At 36.0% G+C, this 25,012-nt stretch overlaps 1 protein-coding gene across 1 annotated transcript in view; it reads left to right on the top strand.

Moving 5' to 3' along the window:
* KIF15 (kinesin family member 15) overlaps window positions 1-24,279 on the top strand; it is a 61,424-nt gene extending 37,145 nt beyond the window's left edge. The window contains exons 21-35 of the mRNA XM_044678294.1: window positions 1,264-1,414; window positions 3,863-3,948; window positions 4,412-4,481; window positions 4,919-5,005; window positions 9,179-9,283; window positions 10,282-10,404; window positions 14,085-14,231; window positions 14,521-14,622; window positions 15,481-15,645; window positions 18,369-18,478; window positions 19,245-19,320; window positions 21,677-21,714; window positions 23,363-23,528; window positions 23,765-23,896; window positions 24,193-24,279. Coding sequence (XP_044534229.1) covers window positions 1,264-1,414; window positions 3,863-3,948; window positions 4,412-4,481; window positions 4,919-5,005; window positions 9,179-9,283; window positions 10,282-10,404; window positions 14,085-14,231; window positions 14,521-14,622; window positions 15,481-15,645; window positions 18,369-18,478; window positions 19,245-19,320; window positions 21,677-21,714; window positions 23,363-23,528; window positions 23,765-23,896; window positions 24,193-24,279 — 1,645 coding nt within the window. The remainder of the gene's footprint in view (window positions 1-1,263; window positions 1,415-3,862; window positions 3,949-4,411; window positions 4,482-4,918; window positions 5,006-9,178; window positions 9,284-10,281; window positions 10,405-14,084; window positions 14,232-14,520; window positions 14,623-15,480; window positions 15,646-18,368; window positions 18,479-19,244; window positions 19,321-21,676; window positions 21,715-23,362; window positions 23,529-23,764; window positions 23,897-24,192) is intronic.
* The last annotated feature ends 733 nt before the right edge of the window (window positions 24,280-25,012 follow it).

Below are 25,012 nucleotides of genomic sequence, written 5' to 3'. Positions count from 1 at the left end.
AGACTAAGCTAACCATAATTTAAAGCCTTTTCTTGATAACTTAGGATCATTTTTTGAAAGTCATTTGGGATATTGTGCCATAATATACCCTTAGGGGCTATTAAGGTTTCTTTGCTCCTCTACATTTTTTGCCTCCCATACTGTTGTGTTTTTTAATATAGTGCCTGATTTTTTTTTTGTAACTTTTATCACCAACTCTATTCATGTTAGTTGTCACTTCATGCTGTGGTCAATGTATTTTTCTTTAGCAGACCTCCTTTTTTTTGCTTTCCAATATTCCTTGTTAAAATAAATGGGGTGGGGGTGGAGGCTTTATAAGAACTATATCTGAAATAAGAGTAAATCCAAGTAGGTTCTGTAAAATTTAAATTAATATCCAATAACTCCAAGTATTATATTTTATAAGGTTTATTAATAATCACTTGAAATAGAAAGAAAATAAAAGAAATAGAAGTTCAGGCCTAATTATCTAACAAAAAGTAAGCCCACGTGTGTAGAACTGGCATAAAGCCAGTTTTCCCAGATGCTATCAAGGGAAAAGAGAATGAGAGGGCAGAGCTTATATCTTATATCCTCCCTATGTTGTCACATAACGTGAGAAGAACATGGGAAGCTGGGAAAGAGAGTTCCTGGGGATCAAATTTCTAAATATACAATTCTGAATGAAGACGTGAAGGACTCTTTGGTAGAAAAGTATATAGACTTTCTGGATTTTATTGGTCAGAGGCTATTTTAAGCTAAAGGAACTCTAGAAAAGTGAGTAAATGAAACCATTAATAAAACATATTAATTTGAGTTGCAATTTGTTTCATCCAGAAATTCCTTTTAAGAGTTATCTTAGTATGCTTAAAGATTTAAATGGTTTAATTTTTAAAAGCAATTTTTTTTTTTTACAAACTTAACTATTTTGTAAAGCCAGCCCTACTTGTAATGAAAGCATACTGGAGACTGCCTGAGAGATGGCTTTCCCAACTAACTTGTGCTCACCTTCCTGGAATATGGTAGAAATAACTTTCTCTCAAAATGAGTCAGACTCTGCCCTTTCCAATCTTCCCTGGCATGGAGAATGAACAGAGTAATTGGATAGGGTGGAGATCTTTAAAAGATTATAATTCATACTAAATTGTAGGGGCCATCCATCTTGAGAAGTGTTTGCTGTGGAACGATTGAGTTGCAGTAATAGATCCCTAAATAATCTGAATAACTAAAATACATTAAATGTCCTTATTTAACATTGTCACAATATTTTCATTCACAATGAAGACTAGAGCATGAAAAGTTGCTTGAAACAAAAGCGTGCCTGCAGGACTCCTATGATAATCTCCAGGAAGTGATGAAGTTTGAGACTGATCAGCTTTCCAAGGAGCTCCAAGATAGCCAAGAAGCAAACAAGACTCTTCGAACTGACCTCAGTGTAAGGATATTGTACCTTAGGCCTGTGCTTTTGTATTTCGTTATTGCCCCTGGTGATGGGCTCAGAATCTATAATGCTCTATTTGAGGACTAGCATTCACACTCCCACCATGGCCTTTTGTTAGTGTTCATTTGGGTTTCAGATTAACTTGACAACTAGATATCCCAGCAATCGTTGATGTTGAGTGGACATGAAACTCTTAAAGTGTTTTTAAGTCTTTAAAATGTTATTAAAGCCATATTGCTTTACAGTTTTATTAAACATCCCCTCTGGAACGTTCAAAATTGAAGCTTGCCTACCCTAAGGTTCTCAGGATAATTCATTTTTGAGAGCTCTTCTAGATATAATGCATTTCCTCCTCCCTTTCAGGGTTGAATATAAGTATATTCACTGAGGGGTCATCATATATCACCATGCACACAAATTCCAGGATTTTTTAAAACAAAATTTCCATGACGAATGTAAATCCTCTGTAAAATTGATCTAGGGAACTTGGAAAATGAATGGAAATATTATCACATGAATAAATATGGCATACAAAGGAAAAGATTTGCCACGTTCTTTTGTACATTTTTAACTGCCATTTAGAATATAGCATGGTGACTGAACTGACAAGGGATACAATATGGCTTTCTAAGCAAGGTTCTCATCATATATTGATTTCTTGCTCTCTCATCTTTGAAGAACTTGTTTGTTTTTTTTTTAGGCCCTTCCCTACTGTCTTAGACTCTATACTAAGTAGGGAAAAGGGGTGAAATGACTTGCCCAGGGTCACACAACTAGGCAAGTGTCCAGGGCCAGATTTGAACCCAGGTCCTCTCAGCTCAAGGCTCAATGCTTTATCCACTCTCTGGCTGCCCCTCTATCTTTGAATTACTTGAAAGGACAATAGTTTGAAGGAAAAGAAAGCATTGTGCTTACATGTATTGTCTTATGTCTTTATGTTTACAGAGTTTAGATTTGTCTATTAATAACTGTAATCTAGCAAGTGTTTACTAGGGACCTGGTGTTGGCAGGCCCTGGAGATATGAAGACAAGAGGTAGACCTTGCCGCTTTAGACCCAGAAGATCTACTGGGGGTAAAACAACACACTCATGGAAGATTAAAATACAAATATATTCAAGGCAGTTTCCTCAGAGAAGGCAGTAGCTCTGGGGACACTCAGAATAAACTTCCTTTATAGGTTATAGCACTTGAGATGAACTTTGAAAGGATTCAGGAGTCCTGAAGTAGAGGGGAAGAGAAAGCACATTTCAGGCATTGAATATCAGCCTTTATATAGGAATAGAAGCAAAAATTTGGATTATTTGGCCTTGTACAGTCAAAAGGATGCAAAAAGGCTTGCTATAACATAGAGAATGTAAAGGAAAGTCTTATTCATTTAGTTTGAAAAAGTGGCAAAAGCCAGGTAATTAAGAGCTTTAAAAACCAAACAGTCCATAATTTATCCTAGAGGCATGATGGAGCCCCGGGAGCTTTTTGAGCCCAGGATTATGCATTAGAAATATAAATTTGACAGTTGTACACACGAAGGACATTGGATTAAGGAAGGGACACTTGAAAGGGAAGGAGACCAATGGGGAGTTTATGTACTTTGGCTTTGTGAGTAGAAAGAAGGGGATGGTTGTGAGATATTTTATGGAGAAGTAAAAAAGTGAAAAGGTGAGCAATGGCAGCTGATTGGCGGCGAGGGCAGTCAACAGCCTGCTCCAGTGTGACAAACCTAGTGACTGGGAAGATGATGTTATCTTCACCAGAAATAGAAAGTTAAGAAGAGGAGAGGTTTTGTTAGAGAAGATAATGAGTTCTGTTTTGGTCATGGTGAGTTTGAGTATCTACAGAGCATCCAGTTGGAAGTATCCAGGAAGCATTTAATAATGCAAGATTGGCATTTAGGAGAGACTATAGCTTGATGCATAGATCTAAATTTAAGCTACTGAAATTTTCGTGAATCGAGGGTTTATTTCATATAACTCTGTGGTCATTTTCTAACCCAGTTTTTAAATCTTCAGGTATTCCCTTGGCCTAGACACCATCTACAGTGCTCGTTTGCTTATAAAATAATATCTATTTTTTATAACTAGGCAGGCCAAGTCACTGTGCTATATTCCTGTTCCCACCCCCAGCCCTGAGCTTTATCTTCATTAGATTTTTTAGCAGCAGACAGACTATTCTACTTGTTTCTCAAACGAGGCATAATGTTGCTCACACAATTTCCTTTACAACTGGAAGTTCTTTCTTTCCACCTCCAACCACTTGTGTGAATCCTACCCCTGTGTTCAACACCTGTCTGAAGTCCCATTCAGTAAAGAGTACCTCACATCTGATTCCCTTGTTGTCTGAGTTATACTCTGCACATAATAGGCTTCAGAAAATGCAGATTGATTAAATAGGTATTATTGGTGTTAATATGCCTATAATTAAACTTTACAATTTGTGTCCTTTAGAATTTGTTGGAGCTTTTAGAAACAGAAAAAGAACGAAATATCAAGTTGATATCACAGTTGGAAGAAGACAAAGAAAATAATTCTAAGTGAGTACTAGTAGTGCTTTTCCTTCAGATTTATAGAATATTTAATACCTTTAAATTTTAAATTTCTGATTGTTAATACATTGCAAATAATAACTTCTTAAGGATTTTCTAAATAAGTATAGGTCTTCATAAGTGAATAAATTTAATTTGTTAAATATTTACCACTAAGAAATTGTAGTTGCCTTTTGTTAAAAAGAAATGTAAAATTAAATTAAGAACATTAACCAGGTTAGATAAGTAGTCCAAGCTTCTCTAAAGTAATTAACGTTGGATTTTGGGAAACTGAAAACAGTTTTTAATATTTTTAATATCTCTAACCCCACACCTTTATTTGATCTAAGCTTCTATGATGATCATAGTGGGGAATCAAACCTAGAATTATCTCTTTAAGTCTTGATTGCTTCGATTCGTAGAATGATGGTTTGAAGTAAGTCACCTGTGAAATATATTACTTCTTTTTCAGGAAGTTCTTGGAAGTTCTTGACACAGTACAACAGGAGAAGCAGAAAGAGATTGCTAAGTGTGAGCAGCAGGTAACTAGAATATAACTACACCAATGTGGTAGATTTTTGCTTCTTGATAGGTATGTTGGGGATAAATTTTAGAAGACTGGAAATAAGATATCTAGTTTTTTGGTATATTTTATTAATTTATCATCCTACCTTCAGTAATTCAGAGATGCTGTATGATATGCAGCTGTGGTCTTTTAGATGAATTCCCTTCTGTGCACATTCTAACATTTGATCAGAGCTGATCTCTCAGATGCTATTTGCATTCGTATTAACCTTTATGTTTTTAATAGAGAGCCAATATTCACTGTATTATTTTCAGTTAACTTTGTAAACAGATCCGAGTTCTAGAAAACATTGTACTTTAAAATCGTAATGCAAATATGATGTTATCTATCCTTGGGGAAATTTTAAGATAAATTCTTGAGAAGAACCTCCTTTTCCCCCCCCTCATTCCCCAGACTGCAAATATACAGAAACTGGAACAGAGCTTGTCAGCATCTGAAAAGATCATTGCTTCTCTGGAAAAGACTAAGGCTGCTGACCAGGTAAGAGGTTTGGAGGTTTTCTTATTCCCTGAAAGTTGAAGCTATGTCCTTCTCTGGCATATTTATGTTGATGATTTACAATCCAGTGCCCTTTTCCCTCTTTCTCAAAATTTATTGACAAGTATTGAAATACTGCTATTTGTTTTAATAAAAACCAAATTATATAGTAAGTTTAGAAGGTGATGGGAGTAAACTTAATCATCTAGCTTTTATCCTATATCATTTCTAGTAACACATTTGTTTGCTTGTTGTCTTGCCCATTAGACTGGCTTTCTTAAAGTTAAGGGACTGTCCTTTGCCTCTGTATCCCCACACTTAGCACAGTACCTGGCACATAGCAGGAACTTATTGATTGACTAGCATTTCAGATGCTATTTAATAATGAGTATGTGATACCTTTCCTAACTTATGAAGTATTAAATGGCTATAGTTTAGCAGCAAAGAGGGTGGGGAGGGCCATAGATGAAGGAGACCTGTTATTTCACTATCTATCTTAAGAAGTTGAGAGCAGGAGTCCTTTTGCCAGCTCTTGGTGAAAGATTCTTGTGGCATTGCCCATACACAGAACCTGGAACAAAATTGTAATGTGAGGAGGAATACCAGTATACACCAGCACTTGACACCACAAGGGAACAGTGGACCCTGGTCATGGTTCCAAGAGGTAAAAGAGTACTTGGGGTTACTCACAGGCTAGAGCATAGGCCTAGGAAACAATAAACACACCTCTCCTTACATCATACCACCTTGAAAGAAACAAAAGCAGTCAGATCCCAACTACCAGATCTGAAGGCAGCAGCACAAAGAACCTGAAGCTTTGAACAGTGTTCTTTTCACCATAGCTACAGAGACCAACTTTAAGTAGGGTTTTTTAAACTAAAAAAAAAGAAAAATGCAAGGAAAGGAGCAAACAACAACAAAAACATCAACAAAGAAAGTTATTTTGGTGATAGGGCATACTCAAACTCAGAAGAAGACAACAAAGTCAATACTGCTACATCCAAAGCCTCCAAGAAAAATATTAATTACTCTCAAGCCCAAAAAGAATTAATGGGATAATTCAAAAAGGATTTTTAAAAAATCAAATAAGAGAAGTAGGAGAAGAAAAATTGGGGAAAGAAAGAGTTATACGGGAAAACCATGAAAAAAGAGTCACCAGATTGGTAAAGGAGGCACAAAAAAAATACTGAAGAAGTGAGTATCTTAAACAGAATAGGCTAGTTGGTAAAAGGAGACATAAAAATCCAAACAAAATTCTTAAAAAGCAAAATTTTCCAAATGGGAAACGTTATATAAAAATGCATTGAAGAGAAAAACACCGTAAAAGACAGAGTTGGCCCTTTGGAAAAAGAGATACAAAAATTCACTGAGGAAAAAAAACTTTGGACCAGTGGAAGCTAATGACTCCATGAGTTATGAGACCATGAGATATCAAGAAATAATCAAGTCTAAAGAATGAAAAAAAAAAGGAGAAAATATGAGATATCATGGGGAAAACAACTGACCTAAATCCAGGAGAGATAATTTAAGAATTATTGTACTACCTGAAAGCCATGATAAAAAAAAGAGCTTAGACATCATCTTGCAAAAAATTGTCAAGGAAAAAAATGCCCTGTTATTTTAGAACCAGAGGACAAAGTAGAAAATGGGCAAATTCATTAGTCACCTCCTGAAAGAGATCCCAAAGGGATAACACCCAGAAATATTGTAACCAAATTCCAAAACTCCCAGGTCACGGAGAAAATATTGCAAACAGCCAAAAAAGATCATTCAAATGTCGTGGAGCCACCTCAAGATAACAGAAGATTTAGCAGCTTCTACATTAAAGAATCAGAGGGCCTAGAATAGGATATTCCAAAGGGCAAAGGAGCTAGGATTTCAACCAGGAATCATTCTAGCAAAACTGGGCATAATACTTCAGGGGAAAAAATGGGTATTCAATGAAATAGAAGACTTCAAACATTCCTGATGAAAACACCAGAGCTGAATGGAAAATTTGATTCTCAAATACAAGACTCAAGAGAATCGTAAAAAGGTAAACAAGAGAAATCAAAAATCAGTCAATAAAGTTAAACTGTGTACATCCCTACACACAGAGATGATTCTTGTAACTCCAAAGAATTTTGTCATTAGGACAATTAGAAGGGGTGAGGTGAGGGCGTGAGCAGAATATGATGAGATGACATAAAATATAAACTAAGGCATGAGAAAGAGGGGGTGCATTGGGGGGGAAGGGGAAAATAGAATGGGGTAAATTGTTGCACAAAAAAGAGGCATGTGAAAGAGCCTCAGAGTGGAAGGGAAGATGGAGGAGGTGGGGAAGAGAGCATGTGAACCTTACTTTCATAGGAATTGGGTCAGTGAGGGAAGAACATACACAATCAATTGGGCATAGAAAGCTATCTTATCCTAAAGGAAAGCCGGAGGGCAAGAGGATAAGAGATGGAGGTGAGGCTGGTAGAAAAGAGGGCAAATTGGGGGGAGGTAGAGGTCAGAAACCAAATGGGTAAATAGGATGGAAAGTAAGGCACAGTATTTATTATAATAGTGCAAAAAGGTTTTACAAGTCTCTAATAAAATACATAGAGAAATTAGTTGAATATATAAGAATACAAGCCATTCCTCAATTGACAAATGGTCAGAGGATACGAACAGGCAGTTCTGGATAAAATAATAAAAGCTCTCTATAGTCATGTAAAAAATGTTCTAAATCACAATTAATTAGAGAAATGCACATTAAAACAATTCTAAGGTACCACCCCACACTTGTCACATTGACTTATTACAGAAAAGAAAAATGACAGAATTTGGAGGGGGTGTGGGAAAACTGGAACATGAATGTATTGTTGGGGGGAGTTGTGAGTGGATTCAATCATACAGGAAAGCAATTTGAACATATAAAACAGAATCAGCCTTTAACCCAAGAACGCCATTACTAAGTATAACCCAGAGAGATTAAGAAAACAAAAAAGGTAAAGACCTCTATGTACCACTCTTTTTAGGGGACAAAGATTTGGAAAATGAGGGGATACCCATCTATCAGGAAATGGATGAGTAAATTATAGTATTCAATTGTGATGGAATACCATAATGACAGAAGAAATGACAAACAAGAGGAGCCAAGAAAAACAAAACCAAAAAAAAACCTGGAAATCTTACATGAACTGAAGCAGAGTGAAATAAGCAGAAACAGCAGAACATTGTACAGTGACAAGGAATACTGTACAATGAATAACTGAATAACAGCTATCCTTAGCAATACTATTATCCAACACTGTCCCAAAGTGACTCATGATTTTTTTTTAATGCCATCAACTTCCTGAGAGAAAGAACTGAGTCTGAATCCAGAACATAGCAAACTTTCACTTTGTTAGATTTTTTTTTTCTATTTTAATTTCTTCCACAAAAGGATTAATATGGGAAAATGTCTTACATGATCATACGTGAAAAATCTGTGAGGTTACTTACCATCTCAAGGAGAGTGAAGGGTTGAATTTGAGTTTCAATATTCTTTGGGAAATGTTGGAAACTTTTTCATTGTAATTGGGAAAAAATAAAATAAAAAACTAATACCTAGAAAAAAAAAGTGACCAATTTGAATTTGTAATACTTTTACTAAATGTTATGAAGTATTTAAAAAATGAAATAAATACAAGACTGAAGAAAGCGTTAGGTATTCTAAATATCCCTGAGACAGTTACCTAGACTTTGTGTTTTAATTCCCAAGAGTAATGAGTTTCCCAACCAGCATTTGCAAGTCATGTGTTTTATATTTCTTTAAGCTAATTTCACTGTTGTTATGAGATCTCAGGGAAATTGACAGAGAAGGTAGTTTCTAAGGTAAGCTATTTTCCTTACATTCAAGGATCTAAGTCTTGGATTGTGTTAGTTATTAAGTAGTCAATGAGAGAAGTAGATGAATGCACTGATTTTGGCAGTTGGGTAAGCGCTTATAGACTGGACAATCTCTCACTTGTTAGGAGCCCTCTATGAAACTTTATAGGTCCTTTGGTTTTGCAACAGGGCAGAGTAGTATGGAGCATATAGGTATAGATTAGAAAAATCTTTTTTGCATAAGAATGGGAAGGCAACCTAGAACTGGAGTTTTGGACATTACCACTAGCAAATAATGGTAAATTCACTTTTCATTAAATGATATTTTCTTTTCCTTTTTAGGAAGTCATGACTAATCTCATGAGTCAGATCCAGGACCTACGAGCATCTGTCAGTCAGAAAAATGGAAATATAGATATGTTAACAAGAGAACTAGAGGACATTACAGTAAGTTCTTTGATAACAAGATGTTATCAAGTGTAGTTGGACTGGATTCTTTAAATTATAATTATATGCATAGAAAATTACTACTTATTATTTCCCTTTGTTTCTTTTATTCTTTGAGAGATCTATAACATCATTCATTAATGTAGAGCAGTGATTCCCAAAGTGGGCACCACCGCCCCCTGGTGGGTACTGCAGTGATCCACGGAGGCGGTGATGGCCACACCTTTTTTTTTGTATTACATTCTATTCTGAGTTCAATAAATAGTTTCATAATTTCCAGGGGGTGCTAAGTCATATTTTTTCTGGAAAGGGGGTCATAGGCCAAAAAAGTTTGGGAACCACTGATGTAGAACATAACCTCTGTCCCTAGCAGTCTTCTCATCCTCTTTTTTTTTTTTTTTTTTTTTTTTTTTTTAAACCCTTACCTTCCGTCTTGGAGTCAATACTGTGTATTGGCTCCAAGGCAGAAGATTGGTAAGGGTAGGCAATGGGGGTCAAGTGACTTGCCCAGGGTCACACAGCTGAGAAGTGGCCGAGGCCAGATTTGAACCTAGGACCTCCCGTCTCTAGGCCTGACTCTCATTCCACTGAGCTACCCAGCTGCCCCCCTCATCCTCTTTTTTGTCTATGTCTTAAAGATTTTTTTTATCCATGATTCTTACCCATAGTTAAACTTTACAAACATCTATAATTAAGATTAGTATCACCTTATTATGTGTCTCAAACAAGTAAGGTAAATATTGATATGTAGGTATTAATTGTTAATACAGTAAAATCCCTCATGTGGAATCTGATATCAGGCATTGGCCTCATATTTTACTCTTTTGACTCTTAAGGGATCTCTTTGTGCCGGTGATGATGTGTATCACTATTCGCTACTTGCCTTCAATACAGAATGTCCCAGTCATTAGGGTGGGATTCTACTACATGCTAATATAAATTTTAATTTGTTATATTCAGAAAAATAAATTTTTCAATCATACTATTTTGTTCTTTAGTACAAATATACCTCTACCTTGACTGAAAAAGATGACTGTAAAGCAGATTTAAAGAAACAAGAAGAACAGATTATGGAACTGAAAGAAGCCCTTAATTTGAGAAAGTTGTCTGATGATATTGAGGTAAATTTTTCTGTGTTGTGTTTGTTTCTCTATTAGATGAATGTGTATGCCAATTTTTGCCAGTGACTATTAGTAAACTTAAAACCATAGATGGTGATTAAAACTAAATACCTTTTTCTAGAAATATTTAACATCAGTGACATGGGAATAGAATATTTTCATGGTTAATTTATAATCTTAAACAAGAGAAGCAAGATATCCTAGTGAGCAGAAATCTGGCCTCAGAGTAAAAAGACCCAGATTCTTCTTGTACACTTTGGTTATGTGGCTCTAGACTATTTTAGAGGATGAAGAAAAAGGAATCTTAAAGAGGATTCTTAAGGTTTTAAGTTTTTATTACTAGGTAAGGAGTTATATTATCGAAAGATATGGAGAAGTAAGAATAAGTGGAGTAGGGGGCAGCTGGATGGCTCAGTGGATTGAGAGCCAAGCCTAGAGACAGGAGGTCCTAGGTTCAAATCTGGCCTCAGACACTTCCTAACTGTGGTGACCCTGGGCAAGTCACTTAACCCCCATTGCCTAGCCCTGCAACAAATAAAATTAATATAGAAGGATATATATAAAAGATATTAGGGTTTAAAAATTTTTTAAAAAGAATAAGTGGAGTAAATGAGGAAAATAGTTTAGCTTTTGTTATTTAATTTTCTTGTAATGTATTATCTGAATGGATATATGCCATAGGCAACAGAAAACATGAATTAAAAGTTAAGCAAGACATTAGACTGGAGATATAAACTTTAGAAGATGTTTGATGAAGGTGATGAATATATAAAGCCAAAACTTATTAGGGAAGAAGAATCTAAAGGAAGAGCTTGGAATGAACAGAGCCAAAGCTGTCGTAGACCCAAGATGAAATAGTCTTATTGAAAAAAATCATCAGAACTTTAACATTTACGTAGTAATTTTTATGGGTTATCTCATTTAATCTCATAATAACCATTTAGGGAAGTGTTATTATTATCCTTCTTTTACAGAAAAAAGTGAGGCTGAGTGTAGATTTGACTTGCCCAGCCTTGTACATCGAGTGAGTGTCTGAGGCTAGATTTGAACCAGATATTCCCCACCTATGGCATTCTATATCTCCTACATCACCTAAGACTTAGAATGACTAGAAAGAGGTATGATTGGCATTAGGTAAATTTATGTCATGTAGGAACAGAAACCAGAGGGCAGGTAGTTTTAAATAGATGGTAAGGAAAGAAAGAATATTTAAATCGCTCAAGGAATTTTATTGGTGATTTTTGGGAGAGAGAATGTTTTGGTTTGTGAATTTTTCTTTTTCCATCTAGAGGAAGCTAGTACTACACTATTCTTCTATGAAGTTGTCAGCTACTACTAATTAGCATTGACAAAGAAAAGGAAAAAAGGACCTAGCAGCTCTTTTTGTGGCAGCAAAGAATTAGAAATTGAGGGGTTACCCACTAATTGGGAAGTGACCAACAAATTGTGGTCTATAATCATGATGGAATACTATTGTGCTATAAGAAATGACAAGAAGAGAGTGGTTTCAGAAAAACCTGGGAAGTCTCATATGAACTAATAATGCAAAGTGAAGTGAGCAAATTGTACACAATAAGAGCAATATTGTACAATAATAAACTGTAGATGACTTAGCTTTTCTTAGCAATAAAATGATCCAAGACAATTCCAAAGAATTTATGATAAGAAATGCCATCCATCTCGAGAGAAAGAACTGATGAACTCTTGAGTGCAGATTGAAGCAGACTTTTTTTCACTTTGTACCTCATATTTTTTTCAGGTTGAAAATAGTATGGGGTACAAAAAAAGAACGGGATTAGTTTGTTATAGGAAAGAATTTTTAAAAGCAACATTGTCCCCTTAGGCTTCCTGGAATCTGTACTAGTTTCTGACATTAGGGACATTTGATTGCCTTGGAGTCATGTTCAGCTTCTTATCTCTGGCATAGCAGCTAATTACACTTTATTCTGTCATATTCTTTTTTTTTTCTGATTTTTTTAAATGTCTGGGATTGTTATTTGTTTCCTTTTAAAAATCAAATACTATGGGGGCAGCTGGGTGGCTCAGTGAATTGAGAGCCAGACCCAGAGATGGGAGGTCCTGGGTTCAAATATGGCCTCAGATACTTCTTAGCTATGTGACCCTGGGCAAGTCACTTAACCCCCCATTGCCCAAACCTTACCACAATTCTGCCTTGGAACCAATACACAGTATTGATTCTAAGACAGAAGATAAGGGTTTTTTAAAATAATAATAAATAAAATCAAATAAAAATCAAATAGCATAAAAGAGACACCCTTTTGAAAAAAGCACTGGATTCAGTCATAGCAACTGAATTCTAGCCCTGGTCACGCTTCTCATTAAAACCTGTGAGTCTGAACAAGTAACTTCTTTTCAGTCCTCACTTTCCTCATGAGTAAAAGAAGGACAAAGCTGGATAATACCTGAATTCTTAATTCTCAGCTCTGCACCTGAGGGCACTGTAGAAACAGTCCCTGCAATAGAAGCTCTTGAAGGCTGTGACCTTGTTTTGGACTGCCTTTGTAGCCCCATGTCTTAACACAGTGTCTTGCACATAGTGAGCTCCTAATAGATGCTTATTGACTGTCCGAATTGCCTTAAGTAATTCCAAGAAAATGAAAAAGGTCCTTGATTTTAGTTAGGGGAGTTGTATTGTTTTTTTTGTTTTTGTTTTTTGTTTTGTTTGGTTTTGCCCTTATTTTCCTTATTAGAATCTATACTAAGTGTCCATTCCAAGTCAGAAAAAATAAGAGCTAGGCAATGGGGGTTAAGTGACTTACCCAAGGTCACCCAGCTAGGAAATGTCTGGTCAGATTTGAATCTAGGACCTCCCATCTCTGGGCCTGGCTCTCAATCCACTGAGCCACCTACATGTCTCCAATTGGATTAGATTTTTATTAAACATGCCTGCTATACTACCCCAAACCTAATTAGAAACTAGGCTGTTTCTACCCTAATCTTTTCCAGAGCAGATTGCAATTTCAGGAGGTAATTTGGCCTCACTTGATGGGTTTGTGTTTCCTCACAGAAGGAGAAAAGTCAAAAATTAAGTGTTGTCCTATTCATTTTGAGTTAAAGTTCTTGCCAAAGGCTTAATTACATTATTTCTAAGTGAGAGCTTTAAAAAGTGAGGAAGCAAAAATGCAATTGGTGATGGCAGTTGAACTGCCACATTTGTTCATTGTCCTGCCATTACTTCTCCAATGGTTAACCTGCAAGAATGAATTCTTTCCCTTCTCCATTAGCTAACATTTGGTTCTGTGACTGTGACTTTTAAACTTCATTGAAAGTTAATACTAAATTTTAAAAAAAGAAACTGAATGCTATGTAATTATATTGACCATGCTTGTTCCTGAAGAAGAAATGAAAAAAATGTGCCCTCCCCACCTTTGAAGAGATACAGGATTATGGATATGGAGAATTGTATATACTGCCAGACTCCATTGTTATGTTGATTAGCTTTTTCTTCTTTCTTTGGAGTTGCACTCTGAGGAGGGGAATTTGTATTGAGAAATAAAATGATGTAATAATTAAGGACGTTAAAGAAAAATTTAAAGTAACACTTAATTTTAAGGTTTTTTAAATTGAATAAATAAATAGTGATTACCAAATCGTTGTGGTATCAGTATTAATAACATTGCATTTTTCCTTTGGGGTTGGGTGATATTATATTCTAACAGAGAGACATGTTGTGTGAAGATCTGGCTCATGTCAGTGACCAGCTAAACAAATTAACAGAAGCCTCTAACAAGCATTCAGTGTTGCTTCAGTGTGCCGAAGAAGAGCTAGCAAAGAAAGAAGCTTTTATTCAGGAGCTTCAGGAACAGGTATATATATATACTGGATGAGGGTATCTTTCTAAAAAATAAGTCATATACCTTGGCATTGAGTTGATAAGAATTTATTCATTTACTTGACATTTTAAGATAAAGAAAAATCCATATTTTTAACTAGCAAGGTGATCAACTGCAGAAGGATTTGGGATCAACATTTTGTTCTTTCATATTGTGAAATATTCCACCTTTAAGAATTTTCACATCCTCTAGAATCCTCCATTTTTTGTGTTGATATGAAATCTATTCTTCTCAAAGTTAATATTTTACTTTGTTTTCATAGCTAAGTGAAAAAGTGAAAGAATTGGAACAGAGGAAGAATGCATTTAGTTTGAAAATGAGACACCTAGAATGTGTGATGGATTCCACTGCTGTAACTCCACAGGTACTATTAGAACAATTTTTAGCAGAGAGAACAGCTTCAGAAATGACAGAAGTGCCCACTTGAAAATTATTTGGAGAAAAGATTGGTTTTTTGTTTTCAAAATTGTTTGCACACAATTCAGAGACAGATGAGGATAGTGGGAAAATTTTGGACTCCAGTTCAGCCTTGGTCTGAATCCTGCCTCCCTCCAGTCACTTAACTGTGTGCTATTGGGAAAGTCACTTCACCTCTCTCCTCCTCAATCTCTTCACATAGTAATGCCTGTAGAACTTGCCTTTTAGAGCTGAAATGGTTTCTTTTTTAATTTTTATCTTTAAGAACCCTTAACTTCTGTGTATTGGCTCCTAGGTGGAAGAGTGATAAGGGTGGGCAATGGGGGTCAAGTGACTTGCCCAGGGTCACACAGCTGGGAAGTGTCTGAGGCCAGATTTGAACCTAGGACTGCCTGTCTCTAGGCCTGACTATCAATCCACTGAGCTACCCAGATGCCCCTGAAATTGTTTTTATAAAATGTTTTGCAAACTTTGAAACATCATGTATATGTTACCCTGGGCAAGTCACTTAACCCCTATTGCCTAGTCTTTACCACTCTTCTGCCTTAGAACCAATATCTAGTATTGATTCTAAGACTGAAGGTAATGGTTTAAAAAAGAAAAGAAACCTATAAATGCCAGCTGTTATTAGAAATGAAAGGATTCTTTCTGAATACCTTTTGGCTGATCAAACAAATTCTATAGATTTCTGAGTAGGAGACAATAACCAATAGGCATTTTCAGGTTTACAGTACTATTATAGTTAAAATTAAATTTTTATTAAAATCACTAAAATTAGGAATGAAAAATCTACTATATCTTGCAGAGTCCTAAAACTCCACCTAATTTCCGAACACATCTGGCAAAGCTCCTAGAAACACAAGAACAAGAAATAGAAGACCGAAGAGCCTCCACAATCTCCTTGCAGTATCTTGTAACAAAACTGAATGAAGAGAGAGATGTCAAAAATACTGAAATCCTTAGAATGAAGGTACTTGTTCTTTCCTGTTAAGCAGTGTGTGGCTGAGGAGCAACATAATTTTCTGTAGCACTTTTATTTCTAGCTTTGGGAAGGAGGGAGCTTGAGTATGTCTCCCAAGAAGGTGATGATGCTCTGCAGCAACTTCTGTCCTTCCTGTGTCAAGAATGAGGTGTCACTGGTATCCACTCTCGAAAGAAAGGGCCCTGTGACTGGAAACATGGAGGTCCTCAGGGACTTTGAAGAGAGAAGTTTGCATAGAACAATGGAAGCAAAAGCCAGATTGTAAGAATTTGAGTGGGCAATGAGTGAATTAGGAAGGAATCTGGATACCAGCGTTAGGGGGTATCTGCATCAAGAGAAAAGGTTTTAGAATAGGAGAGATCTGAGCCTACTTGTAATCAAAGGAAAGGGAGAGACTAAAGATTTGTTTGGTTGGGCCATGATTCTTGTTGTTTGAATAAGATCCCACAGGGAGGCAGTGGGAACAAGGATTTCAGCTTTGGCAAGGAGGGGGCCTGCCCATTCTCTGGAGCCAGCAGGAAAGAGACAAAAATTGGAACAGGCACAAGATTTTAAGATTGAAGCAGGGTTGAGGGAGCTTGCACTAAATGGTTCTTAGATCAAATAATTGAGATCATATACTAAGAAAGATGGTCTCTAAAGGTTTGGAATAAAATTTTCATAGTTTTATTGTGCAGTGATGAATGCCCAGATTATGTATGTTTATTGTGTACAAATACATCCTTGACTTCCTCCAGCAAAATTCTGCTTGTGTTTGTCAGAATTAAAAAGGAAGATGGTTATCAGGCCTTAAGTAATTAAATATTCATAAGAAATTAAAATGTAACAAAAGTAGTATTTCTTTGTGGTATGTATGGTCTGTGCAATAAAATGCATCTTACTTGGTGCCAGTTAAGAATTGAGAATGGGGTGGAGATGATGGGTTTAAGAAAAAACAAGAGTCCCTGCCCTTAGAGATTATAGTCTAGGACAGTGATGGGCAAACTACAGCCCACGGGCCAAATGTTGCCCCCTGAAATGTTCTATCCAACTGCACAACTTTATTCCTAATCTGACGAATACAATGAGTAGGATACAATATAATGAAATTTTGAAAGAGTTGCCTTAGAAACAGACTGACAGAGGAGCATTTCCTTTCCTTTGGCCCCTCTTTAAAAAGTTTGCCCAGCACTGGCCTAGGGAGATGAGTGAGAACAGTTAAATGTGAACCTGCTTTGATCATTGTGAAGAGATTTTTTTTTTTTAAATTATTTTTAAACCCTTACCTTCTATCTTGGAGTCAATACTGTGTGTTGGCAGAAGAGTGGTAAGGGTGGGCAATGGGGGTCAAGTGACTTGCCCAGAGTCACACAGCTGGGAAGTGTCTGAGGCCAGGTTTGAACCCAGGACCTCCCGTCTCTAGGCCTGGCTCTCAACCCACTGAGCCACCTAACTGCCCCATTTTGTGAAGAGATTTTATACTTACTGACTTATCTGTGAGAGGCAACAGGGCATAGTGGATACATAGTGGCCAGCCTCAGAGTCAGGATGGTCTGGATTCGAGTTCCACCTGTGACCGTTCCTGGCTAAATAACCAGCAGCTATATTTGGGGCTAAAAGTTGCAAAGCAGTTGCCAATATGCATTTGTAGAGAGGGTTTCCTCACTGGGAGTTCCCTGTGTCAATGAAGTAATAACCAAAATCCAAAGGATAAAAGGAAGGTACTTCATTAATTAAATTAAATATTACTTCCTTCTCAAGATCCTTTATGAGTGTTACTCAGAACTATTTTAAGTTAGAACCAGGAACATGTCTTCTGCTTTCCTATAATACTCTGAATTACATATTTGGCTCTAGAGAAAGAATTCTTACTTAACTTATGAGGTGTTCTATAAACAGAAGTAAAAGGCTAAGCTAAAGTGTTTGTTTTTAAAAATTATTATTTTTAACTTTTTTTTTCTTTTTAAATTGGGTTCCACATTTTCTCCCTCCTACCTCATCCCACACCCACTGAGAAGGCAAGCAATATATACTTGTGAAATCTTACAGAATATGTTCATATTAGATATAATCCACTCCCCACCCCCCACCCCTGAAAGTGAGGACATTTACTTCAACTTTTTTTCAGAGTTCATCAGTTATCTCTGGAGGTGAATAATGGTTTTTCCACATGAGTACTTTGGAATTGTGTTGATATGAGTGGCCAAATCTTTCACAGTTGCTCAGCATTACAACATTGCTGTCATTCTGCACAATGATCTTCTCATTTCACTTTGCATCAGTTTATACGGGTCTTGCCATATTTTTCTGAAACCACCCCCCTTTTAATTATAGCCAATAATATTCTACCACAATCACATGCCACAACTTATTTAGCCATTCCCCAATTGATAAACATTCTCTAGATTTCCATTTCTTTACTACCACAAAAACTGAGCTGAGTGCTCCTGAAGCTGCAGCTCCTGCTGTGGCCTCTTCTGCATCTGCCACATGTGTGGGCTCTAGACAGACTCTACCAGACCTCCATCCCTGTGTTATGGACTTCTACCTACTTCTTAAGTTTTCTTAGGCTGAAAATAAATCTCACTGGACTTTTTGTTGACTGTACCACTTCAAAATATGATTTAAGGCATTATTTCAAAGTTGCTTGGAAGTTGATAAAGTTAAGCTGAGTGGGTAGCTCTAACCCACCATCTTTTTTCCACATGAAAAACATGTTTTATTGTCTTTAGGAGCAGTTATGTGAATTAGAAAACACACGCTTAGAACTTCAGCAGATGACAGAAACAAATCGAAACTTACAGAGACAACTTGATGATATTAAGAATCAAAAGAAAAGCAGGTAAGAAGAAGTTTCAGTACTATCTAGTTTGCTTGCTTTGTTGTGATTATTTAAGGAATTAATTTTTTTAATAGGGAAATTTAATTCTCTTCATTATGAGCAGTAACTGATAAGGTTTTACATTTTCCAAAATGTTTTAAGTAAGTTAAATAACTTCTTGGTGGTACTTGGAAATGATTGAACTACATTTACTTCTAATATGAATTTTAAATTTAGTTGTTATTAATGAGAAACAAGATGATGTAGTAAATGGAGCAATCAACTTTGGAGTCATGAAAACCTGAGTTCAAGTCCTTCCTCTTTATATACATGTATATGATCATGGGCCAATCATTTAACCTCTCAGTCTACCAGGGAGTTCTGTAAAACTACACTTTAGTAAAGAAGTTTGAATTTCAGAGAGTTCTTCCACACTAATGGAATCATAAGACTAGACCAGTGGTTCCCAAACCTTTTTTGGCCTGCTGCCCCCTTTCCAGAAAAAATATTACTCGGCGCCCCCTGGAAATTATGAAACTATTTATTGAACTCAGAATAGAATGTAATACAAAAAAAGTGTGGCCATCACCGCTTCCCTGGATCGCTGCAGCACCCACCAAGAGGCGGTGGCACCCACTTTGGGAATCACTGGTCTAGACCTTCCCTCTGAAACACCACTAAAAATTGTTACCAACATTAATAATTGAGATACAATTTCGATTTGGGAGAGTACATATGATTGTACTTTGCAGTTTTTTTCAGTATTTTTTGTCATTTCTTTATATAGCAATCAAAAATATCCAGATGTTCAACAAATTAAAAAAGAACAAGAAAAGGAAATTATTGAAGAAAGACTTGCTAAGGTATGATCCTGGTCTCATCCTTTCCTGTTCCCCTTTTTTATTTCTATAAACATTTTTGTTGTTTTTACATAGTGTTAGTTATTCTTTCTGCATATTAACTACCAAATGCTAACTCTTAAAAAATATCTTTACTGAAATCCACTTTTATTCTACCTATATCTGATTTCTAAAATATTAGCTGCAAAGTATGGGACAATAATAGAGATATCTAGAAATCATTGCTTGTGAAGAAAGCATGGTGGACTATAAATACAGAACTAACAGCACAATACAGGATAAAAGCCAACCCAATCAGAAACAGTAATAATATAGATATAGAAAGTTATTTCAGTAATAGTTATGGAGCATATTGAGTTCATGATGTCAATAGGACTTCAAATTTGAGATCTCCAAAGATTGTTAGAGGCACAAGACTAGAAATAGGCAGAGAGGTTGAGGCTAGCCAATTAGATCTAAGAATGTCTGCATAACAATAATTGAATATATGAGTTGATGAGTCCATCTAGCAAAATAATAGAGAGAGAAGAGAAGGCCCAGAGCAGAGCCTTGAGAAATACTCTCATTTAATGGGTTTGACATGGAAAAAGTTCTAGTGAAAGAGACTCAGGAAGAGTGGTCAAATAAGTAGAAGGAAAACCTGTAGAGGAGAAAACGGTCAATAGGGTCAAAAGCTGCAGAAAGGACAAAAAAGATAAGGATAGGAGAAAAAGCCATTACGTTTGACAATTAGGAGACCATTGATGGGGCAACTATGTGACATAATGGATAAAGTGCCAGCCCTGGAGTTGGGAAGATCTGGGTTCAAATATGGCTTTAGACACTTCCTAGCTCTGTAACCCTGAATGCACATCAGCTAACCCATTTGCCTAGCCCATGCCTTATTAAGTCAAAAGTAAGAATTTAAAAGAGAGCATTGATAACTATGGAGAGCCAGCTAAATTGGGTCTGATGCCAGATCATAAAGAATTGAGCATTAAAAAGGAAAAGCAAGTAGAAATTCTCTTGGTATTATCACCTTTCTCAAGTTTAGCCAGAAAAGAGAGGAGTGATAAATTGTGAGGATAAATGAATCAAATGAGGGTTCGTTTTCTTGGTTTTCATTTTTTAAGGATGGAGAAGGCTTGAGTATATTATAGGCTGCAATGAAGTAGCCAGTTGACAGAGGAAAGTTAAAAATTCGTGTCAGTATGAAGATGATAGAGGGAGTAATCAGCTGGAGAAAATGGGCTTGAACAGAAACACTTGTGCTTCTAGAGATGCTAGCCTTGGCATGAAGAGGAACTTCTTTTTTTTTTTTTTTATTATTTTTTTTCTTAGAATCAATACTGTGTATTGGTTCTAAGGCAGAAGAGTGGTAAGGGCTAGGCAATGGGGGTCAAGTGACTTGCCCAGGGTCACACAGCTAGGAAATGTCTGAGGCCAGTTTTGAACCCAGGACCTCCCATCTCTGAGCCTGGCTCTCAATCCACTGAGCCACCTAGCTGCCCCCTTAGAAGAGGAACTTCTTGGTGTGAGATGGGTGAAAGAATAGAGAGTGGAAAGCATCTGAGGGATATAAGGTGAAAAAGAGAAAAGAAAAAGGAACTCTCACAGATGACTGTAATTTTTTCAGTGAAACATGAAGCAAAGTTCAAAGCTGAGAATATGAGGAAAGGAGGTGCAGAAGGAGGTTTGGAAAGAGAAAAATGTTTGGAAGAATTTTCATGTTCTTGGAGATAAGGAATTGGTTCAGGAGATATGAAAGGTCACTGGCAGCAGTGAGGGCCCAGTTGAGATGGTATAACGATTTGTAGTTGACCCCAGTCATCATGGTTTTCTCCAGTTTTATTCAGCAGCATGAGAACTATAATGAAGGCAGAAAATGGTGAGAAAAATCTTAAGGTTGAGGATTGTCAGTGCTTTAAGGTAAGAGGGCATAGGACTCAAGAATAGAGGAGAATAGACTGCAGTTGAACTGACTCACTAAAGAGTCAAGATAGGGAAGGGAAGAGAGTGTATCCAGTGTAAGGCTGAAAGCCTAGGAAAGAACTGAAGAATGAAGGTCATGTTAAGTGCTGATTTTCTCTCTTAGTGAAGGGAAACATGATGATGGAAATAATCCAAGGCTACATAAAGGAACAAACAGAAGTAAATGATAAATTATCTGCTATTTTTTCCTCTTCCTACAGATAAATAGCACTGTTAATTTTAGTATACCCTCAATATATGATAGAATATAAACAACTAGATCAAAGTCTGTTGGTTTCATTTTTCATCATGGCAGGCAAAGGAGACTGATGGATTTTTTTTGTCATTGAAATTTATTTTAAACAAGTCTTTTAAAATGTTAATGTTTTTCCATTTTGTTCTTAAACAGAATAAAGCAGTTGAAGAAATGCTGAAAATTAAAGCAGAGTAAGTGAAATATTACTTCATGTTTTTAAAACTTTATTCTAAATCTTTGCTTTTCATTCTCTAATCATAAAAAAAGGAAGCATTTGTTAGATTAATAAGGAATGACCTTTGGCATTATTTACAATCTTTTGTGTAATAAAAAACCTTGGATTTTACAACATAAAATGACTTCCTAAATGACTGAAGTGACTAAAGGAGGGGTATTGCATAATTATGTGTGTATTTACATATTTATGTTACATGTATATCTTATGTAATAGTTTATATATTATTGCACAATAATGCCAGATGTATACATCAGTGTATCTTTTTTGTTTTCCTACTCAGCAAGACTACAAATTCATTGTCTAGTTAATCAAAAATAGATTTTTGGTTGCTGTTAGTGTTTTAAAAGCTTGGGAGAAATCTTGGATCTTCATTCTACTCACTTGCTATTTGTATTTTAAAAAATTGAAATCAGACTATTGCTAAGGTCGACTTATACCTTAGTATAAAGGTGGGTTTTTGGTTTGTTTGTTTGTTTATTCAAAAAGCACGAAATACCCTCCTGTAGCAGTATCTCCTGCCTCCTTTTCATTCCCTCCCTATAACCTCTTCCTGAACCTTCAAATGTCTTTGTAAAGTACATTATAGAAGGGTTTTCTGTAGACCAGAGGTGGCAAGCATGCAGTCCACACCAAAACCTGATTAATATGTAATTGGGAAATGTTTAACAAAGTAAATAAAAATACATTCAAACATAGATAATGTTTACATGTGATTTTCTAAGCCAATATGCATCCTGCAGGCTTCCTTAATGTATGATCTAGGCTAGGGTGACCACATGAATTTCTGTTCCCAAATAGAAATCCCTTTTGTGTGCAAAAAGGAAGAAATCCAAAGATCAGGTAAACAAGTTAATGTGACTGCTCAATATTTTGTTTTATAGGTCAGGGGTTATTTTTACTTTTGTTTTTTTTAAATCCTTAACCTCTGTCTTAGAATCAATGCTGTGTATTGGTTCTAAGGCAGAAGAGTGGTAATGGCTAGGCTGTGAGGGTCAGGTGACTTGCCCAGGGTCACACAGCTAGGAAGTGTCTGAGGTCAGATTTTGAACCCAGGACCTCCCATCTCTGGGCCTGACTCTCAATCCACTGAGTTACCCAGCTGCCCCCTATTTTTATCTTTTCAAAAGTCCCTGTACTAATAAAGTCTATACATCTTAGTATAGACAAATGTATGGATAATTAGAGTGAACATTTATGAAGTGCTTACTGTGCACATGGAGGCGATACTGGATTATTGGAGGATATTCCAGTAAAAGTTATATGTTCTCACTGACTTTATCAAGCTAGAAAGGTTCATTCAGGCCCAGGCCTAGTAATAAACTCACTAAAAACTAGTTCGATGTTGTTGGGGTTTTTGGTTTTTGTTTTTGTTTTCCAGATATAACAGTTCATGAATATCTTTTCTTAAGGCCTAGAGCAGTTACCAATGGAATCATAGATGTCTGAAGTAATCAAGGATGTTGCTCATACATTCCTTGTGACTGGCCCAATATAGAGGTCCCTTCAAGGTTTAGACCTTCATGGGGAACACTAATGTATGAAGACAATTTAACATTTCTAACATATCAGGCCTATCCAAAAAATTACATTTGTCTTTATAGATTAGAAGAAGTCAAAGATGTCCTTGCAGGCAAAGAGGTAAGCTGGCTTAAAATGATGGAAGAAGTAGAACGAACAAGAGCTCTGGAATCTAAAGCCTTCCAGGAGAAGGAACAGCTGAGATCCAAGCTAGAAGAAGTCTATGAAGAAAAAGAAAAAATTTTACAGGTTTGTTTGTTTACTTTCTCCATTATTGCCTAGGCCCCTTGTATCTGTAGAATTAATCTGTACAAAAGTCTCTGTAATACAAAGTCTTGTGATGAGAGAGAAGGGCATTACCCATATTTTTTGCTTAAAGAATATGTACTCTTCTGTCTTCCTCCAGTGAAATACTACTCAAAATATTCTAGAAGCAAAAATGGTGAGACAAAAACCACTTCTCCTTTTTGATCCTTTTATTACAGGAGACAAACATGCTAAGGAAGCAAGTAGAGTTTCTTGCAGAAGAAAATGGAAAGTTAGTAGGTCACAAAAATCCAAACCAGAAGATTCAGTACCTGGTGAAACTGAAGAAAGACAATGCCAGACTCACTGAAGTATGTTTTGATGCTGAAATCATTAATAAGCTGATTTTCATTAGTATTTAAAATTAGTCAGAATTCTATTACTGACCTGATATTGACTAAGAAACCCACTCTAAGACATTTAAAAATATATCAATTTTATTAACATGCCTCCTGTCTTATTCAGTTAGGTATCATAACTCTAATTGTATTTTGAAGAACTGAAAGTTTGGATAATTTTGATTTAGTATTTTAAATTTCATGATGGCCAGAAGCACATGTAATTCTTTCACAATCAGAGCTTTATTTTTTTATTCTCTACTTTTCAGGAAGCTGAAAAATTACGTGTCGAAAATGTCTTCTTAAAAGAAAGCAGAAAATGTGACATTTGTCAAGATCCTGACCAAGTACCTTGAAGTCATCGTAATTTAGGAGTCTGTTTCCTTTGTCATAAAAGTGAAATCTTTTTTCTCCCCTTGTTAGGATATATTCAAAAGATATAATTATTCTAGTGGCAGCTCAAAGTGTAATAGAGCATTTTGTCTCCATTTAATTAGCAGCCTTCTGATGCCATTCCAATTCCCATATCTTAAGGTTCCTAGAAAACAAGCTGCAAATACTGGAGACTTTGTTGTTATTGTTTTGAAACTAAAACTCAAACTGTAAGGGTTTACTTGGAGACTGTGGTGCTATACATTGCTTTTTGTTTTAACTTGAAGATTCCTAGCATATAGGTTGTAGGAGTTGCTTTCAATGTGCTTTGATGTTATTGAGCTTCATTTCTTGCCGTTATTCTTCTCTTGTCTTTTCTTTAGCACTTGTCCCATGGATATTCAAAAGCAGCTTTTCTAATTACTTATTTTAACATCTCATTCTGTTTTTCAAGACTCCTGGTGTTATTGGGCACATTTGCCATTATTAAAAAATTTGACAAAATTTTTAATACTATATTGTCTGTTAAACAGAAGATACTTGTTCTAGCACTATGTACTAACAAAGTTTATCTGGCAGAAAAAAATAAATGAAATATTGACAATATTTATACTTTTCTTAATTATCCAGGAATAAAATCATTTGCAAGTTGGTATATAACAGTAGCTCAGAGAATGGGGGAAAATTGTTATTCTCTCCCAAAATTCAGACTTCTGC

The sequence above is a fragment of the Gracilinanus agilis genome, chromosome 5, assembly GCF_016433145.1.
Source record: "Gracilinanus agilis isolate LMUSP501 chromosome 5, AgileGrace, whole genome shotgun sequence".
Classification (NCBI taxonomy): Eukaryota; Metazoa; Chordata; class Mammalia; order Didelphimorphia; family Didelphidae; genus Gracilinanus; species Gracilinanus agilis.
Note: the sequence above shows the minus strand (reverse complement) of the source record. Positions and strands in the feature narration are given on the sequence as shown.